Source organism: Pygoscelis adeliae, unplaced genomic scaffold (assembly GCF_000699105.1).
Source record: "Pygoscelis adeliae isolate BGI_AS28 unplaced genomic scaffold, ASM69910v1 Scaffold206, whole genome shotgun sequence".
NCBI classification, from domain to species: Eukaryota; Metazoa; Chordata; class Aves; order Sphenisciformes; family Spheniscidae; genus Pygoscelis; species Pygoscelis adeliae.
The window spans coordinates 693,961-699,459 of NW_008825052.1; the positions used below are offsets into that span (position 1 = coordinate 693,961).

General features: G+C 43.6%; 1 protein-coding gene across 1 annotated transcript in view; it reads right to left on the reverse strand.

The window, feature by feature from the left end:
• Window positions 1-3,387: 3,387 nt before the first annotated feature.
• The window catches only part of ZBTB24 (zinc finger and BTB domain containing 24), a 9,891-nt gene continuing 7,779 nt past the window's right edge, over window positions 3,388-5,499 (reverse strand). Inside the window, exon 8 of the mRNA XM_009326404.1 lies at window positions 3,388-5,499. This exon is cut by the window's right edge and continues 20 nt beyond it. Within this exon, the coding sequence (XP_009324679.1) occupies window positions 5,249-5,499 (251 nt within the window). The 3' untranslated portion in view covers window positions 3,388-5,248.

The following is a 5,499-nucleotide window of genomic DNA, read 5'->3' on the forward strand; positions in this document are numbered from 1 at the left end:
CTGTGATGACTAGGGGGAGAGCCACCACTGCTGTTTCGCTCCAGGTCCTTGGGCTGCCACAAGTCCTTTCTGACAGATAGCATGCAGCTGTTAGGTCACCCAGCAGCCAAAGCAAACAACGCAGGAGACTTCAAAAAAGGTCTTCCTACTGCCAGACTGAAGGACAGGTTCAGCTCCAGAAAGAAGGAAGACCTCCATGAACTTAATCTTCCAGGTGGAAGGCAGAAACTGACATCGCTTTATCAAGAAATTTAAAGCAAAGCCAGAGGGATAACCTGATTTTGAAGATGGCAATATACTAATGGGGCTGTCCACAACCACCTGAAGTTCTCAGGTGACTGCTGTAATAGCCACGAGGCATGCTGCTTTCAAGGGCAAGGAGGATCCAGTGGTTTGAAGGGAAGACCCATGAACACATCTGAGAACCGGTCCCCTTCAGGAATGCACAGACAGCGGGCTACAATTGCGGTTGTCGGAAAAACTTGCAGGACAGAGGGGGGAGTTGCTAACTAACGCAAAGCTCTGCGCCGTGCTATTCCAAAGATACATTCCGTTAGGTAGGATTACAATGTTAGCCAGAAACGAGCAGTAAGCATGCTACAGTGAGAAGCTGGTTCACCTAGAATGTGCCTGGATGCTTTTTTCCATTCAGAAGAATTGCTTGGGCCAGAGATGAACAGCAGTCCGTCTGTTGTAGAAAACCATTCATTGTTTGCCACGGTTTACGGAGGATCTGAAAAGGGTGGAGCACACAGGACTGTCGTAGCTCACAGGACTGCAGGCCTGCAAGAAGCAGACTCTTTAATGCCTCTAACGATAGATAAGAGGTCCTGAAACCGTAGCTATGGCAGATAGAGCATTGCCAGTTCTTTCTCCACTCTTAAAGAAAACCTGCAATAGCAGTAGGATTGGGAAAAAGCCTGCACAGACGGACTTCTGGCCGTGGGAAGATAAGCGTACCCAGGCAGCACCCGTGACGGCTGCCCGGACTCCGGGGCACACCTGCTTTGCAAACTGGTCTCCTCCCAGCCACTCCGTGGACACTTACAGAGTCAGTGAGATAGCCTGCTGCAGAGAAGGAAGACGTGGGGAGACAGGCCGTGTACCGGGCCGCTATGCCCACGTGGGCACTGGGCCCATGATTAGGAACGAATCCCATGCTAGCTTTCATTTAAGGTGAAGTGGGAAAAGACTGAAAAAAAAATATCCCAGCGCACTAGGATAGGTCTTAGCAAACACCAACCATGAGCTTGATCATGATGACTAACCAGCTAAGGTAGTAAAACAAGCGTTTCACAAATAAAGAGATGCAAGCAAAACTCCTGGCTGAATGACTGGCAAGATCGATGCCAGGCTCAACACCCCAGCTTAACCGGTGAATAAGTATTCAGTTTGAAAGAGTTCATGGTGAAGCAGTCATCTCCTCTTCCACTTGGACACTAGGAGGCAATTGCTGTAAAGCCCCTAGCAGTGCTTTTTTAGTCCCCGAGCAGAAAAGAGAGCACGTAACAAGTATTGAAAAAAACCCCACCTTGCAAAGTAACACATGCCAAGATGGAGCTTCTCCTACTGGCAGGATGATTTGCTTTCACGGCTCATAAGAAATAATCTGATATTCATCTATCAAAAATGAGATGCTGGACTGGAAGGCCCACCGGTCTAAGCCACACTGCCAGTGTCTCGGCTTTCAGGCACAGAACAGCAAACTCTCTTGAACTTGAGTGCCGAGGTCAAGAAATGCTAATTTACAGCTAAACCGTGAATATCATTGGCAAGCGGAGTAAGTGTACACACAGTAGTCAAATACACGCTTAACACAGCGTGTTTGCTCTACCCCTCAGGAATTTGTTTCCACTTTCACCTGGAGAATCAGCCAAAATCTTCAGAAAAAGCCAAAATTTCATAAACTTGCATTTGAAAAAAGAATAGTAAAATCCTTTTAGAGTTCAACTACACAGGGTAACTCACAAATGGAGTAGAAGAAACACACAATGGTGTTAATTGCTCACAAAAATGGATCTTTCTGTAGTCTACTTTCCTGCGTTTATGTCTAAAATCCTAATCTCATTTTAACACAGTAAGCAGTGAGATGGATTTGCTAAGAAGGTTACTCTGTGAGAAAATGAGAAGTTAAGGCATTTACTGGCTAAGGAGTACAGATATTTAGAGAGCTGCTTTGAAACGTAATTTTTAAGGCATGCATTTTTTTTGCTATATAGTTCTCAGTGGCAGCAGGACTAAACAGCAAAGCTGAAAGGGTTTCCTTTCAAATTCAAAGCAAACCTAGGCTTCAGTTGCAGCCTTAAAAATGCACACACAGAGAGGGATTTATTTTCATCTTTAATAGAAATGCGTTCACTAGAAAGGAAGCAAATGGTGTCAAAAAAGCAACATTTGTGGTATGAGAAACCACGTGAGCTTCTCGTGTGCAAGCTACAATGTGTGCCGAGAGCTTAAGCAACGCAAGGTGCAAGATGAGTCACTGCTGTGCTGTTCACAGCAGCTCGTTTCTTCACTGGTGATTTGGTAGAAAAGCGTAAGAAAATTCCAAACGCAAAACTTCATTCCTTTCAGCTATAGGGAAAGCATCAAGCAATCACTTATGTGCTGGTGGCTCAAGCGTAACTGTAGCATCATACCTAATCCTGCAAGAAAGTCATAATGAACAAATCTAAGTTCAAAAAAAAAGAAAGTATTGAAGTTATTTTACTGGTAGTCTTAGAATTTAGCTTGTAACCAGCTTTTAAGCATTTCAGGATTCATAAGTACATGGCAGAGAAGGAACTCAGCGCAAGCTCCTGCAAACTTACGACCACAGTATTATGGCCGCACATTACAGTATTTCAACTAAAATTGAAGTTGTTAGGATGAAACCTCCATAATATTTATCATAAACTTAAATTTATACAATTGATCAGTAAGATTTTCGTAGATGTCATAACAAGCTTCACTTGCATTTTTACATCTGTTCTTGCAGCATCAAGATTTCAAGCTTCTGAAGTGCAACTGCAGAATACACTGGTTCTTTTTGGTGGCAGCAGCATACAAACTGCAATTCTCCATTCCGAGAGGAAAAAACAAAAGATGAAAAGCCTAACTAGAGTTTTGCTGTGGGACTTTTTTTTTTTTTTTTACATTGATTTATTCCCACTGCCTACCCTTTTCATGATCCATTTGTATAAAAACTGATCTAGTACTTCGACAAAATGGAGATACTTACCCAAACTCCAGCAGCACATGGTCGGGAGCCAGCCGAGTAGTCTAGACTGGAAGAAGGAATGTCGTCCAGAATTTGGGCTCCCCAGAACGAGACAGAACTGGCATACTGGACTGAGGGCAGCAGAAGGCTGCCAAGGTGATTAAAGAGCTGGAGCACATGATGGAAAAGGCTGAGAGCGCTGGGTTTGTTCAGGCCTTAAGAGGAGAAGGCTTTGGGAGGACCTTACTGCTGTCTTCAGCTACCTAATGGGAGGGTGTAGAGAAGACAGAGCCAGACGCTTCTCGGAGGCGCAGCAGTAGGACAAGAGGCAGTGGACGCAAACCGGAATGTGGGAAATTCCAATTAAATACAGGAAACATTTTTTTCCCGGCCAATATGGTCGAACACTGGAACCGGTGGCCTCGAGAGGTTGTGGATCTCCGTCCCTGAAAGTGTTCAAAACTCAACCAGACAACAGCGACATGATCTAGGCGTACCTGCTTTGAGGAAGGTGATGGATCAGATGGCCTCTAGAAGTCCCTTCCACCCTAAATTATTCCATCATTCTATGCACTGGGCTTTTATGCCAGTGACTCTCTCTGGGCAGTCATATAAGCCAAGCACGTACAAAGATTTTTTGTTTTGCTTCTAAATTCACCTGCTAATTCCTTCATTTTTACATTTTTCGTTTGTCGAAACATAAAATATCAAAGTAAATCACAAGTATGACATTTTAAAACGGAAGTGATGATTGAGCACGTTGCTTTAAGCACCAGAGGCATTTCATCTGGATTTTAACACACTAGTACACTATGGGAGATGTTACCAGTAGCCAAACTTGAAAACGCAAAGCGTGTATTCTGGCATGGCATTTTATTAAGATGTCGAATCTTTTGTGTTAGCAGTCAGTCAGTCAGGCATTGAAAACAATCTGTACACATCTAATCTAGTCAGCGAAAACAGCTGTACAACTTCAACACGATATGCCCCATTTATACAGCTCATTATGCTCTGAAATGATTCTAGTCATTGTTCAAGTCCCCACAAAAACAATTACCAGCTTTTACATATATTAAAAGTACCATTACATTCTGCTCTCAAAAGTACAAAAAATAACAGTTTAAATATACACTGGCTCCTAAGCTTAGACTGAGTCCTGTCAGGAAGAGACTTTTGCACTTCAATAGACAGTGCCTTCAACATCAAGAGCTCTTCAAAGTGCTTGGCAGAGCGCGTGAACGCTATCCCCACTTACTAGATGATGGAACTAAGGCACAGAGGTCAACTACCTTGCCCACAGTCACACAGAGAGTGAGCGGCAGAACTAACAGAGCAGAATTTGCGCTTTTCTGTTGTCCAGTGTAACCACCGCATCTCATTGCCACTATTCAAGTGCAACGGCTAAAGCCTTTCTGAGGAGCAAAACTTGGACAGCATACAGTAAACAGAAGGGGCGATCCAGGGCCAGTCACAGGCTGCAACAATTTCAACCCAAAACAAACAAACCCGGTAGTCAATAAATCAAAATGCACTTAAGGGAATGATCACATAGAAAATTATACATTAACCTGCAGAAAGAAAGCTCATTAAACGTTAAGACACGTGGTGTTAGCTTTGCAAAAAGTATCGGTTATCTTAAGCTTGACAGTAGTTCGGTAATGTTGACTTCATCAGAGAAGTCGTACTTTCTGATCAGCAGACATCTTAAACACTGTTCTTCTACCAGCAAGGTACACTTCTCTGGAGACTCACTCAGAAATGCAAATAAGGGCCCAAATATCTCCGCAGTAGGCATGCATGTGTATGAGGCACAAAACCCCACATTAATCGCTCGTGAGGTATGGACTAAGTGGTAGAGAAATACCAATCTGGAAAAAAAAAAAAGTCCAAAATAAATAAGGTTAAGAAAACTGAAAGCCACCCATCAAAAATCACCAAGAAATGCATCTTCCGACAGATTATGCTGCAGAAAAGGAAGTGCGATACGTGTAATCGCTGCCTGGATGAGAAGCATGCTATAGCCTAGCCCTCTGATGACAAATAAGCATTTCAGAAAGCCTGTCCTTGAATAGGATGCTCATGAGATGACTCATTTACTGACAGAGACTGCTGATGGGACTCAGAAACGTGTACACTTTGATTCCGTTCTTCACTGATTTGATGGGAAGGAACCGTATCTTGGCTAGAGTGAGACTGTCGACTTGATCCCTGGGTCAACTGCACGTGCTGAGCTGGATGCGAAGATCCTGCTAAGTGGATTTCTTCATTTTGTCCTTGATGAGCATGGAGATGTTCTAGCG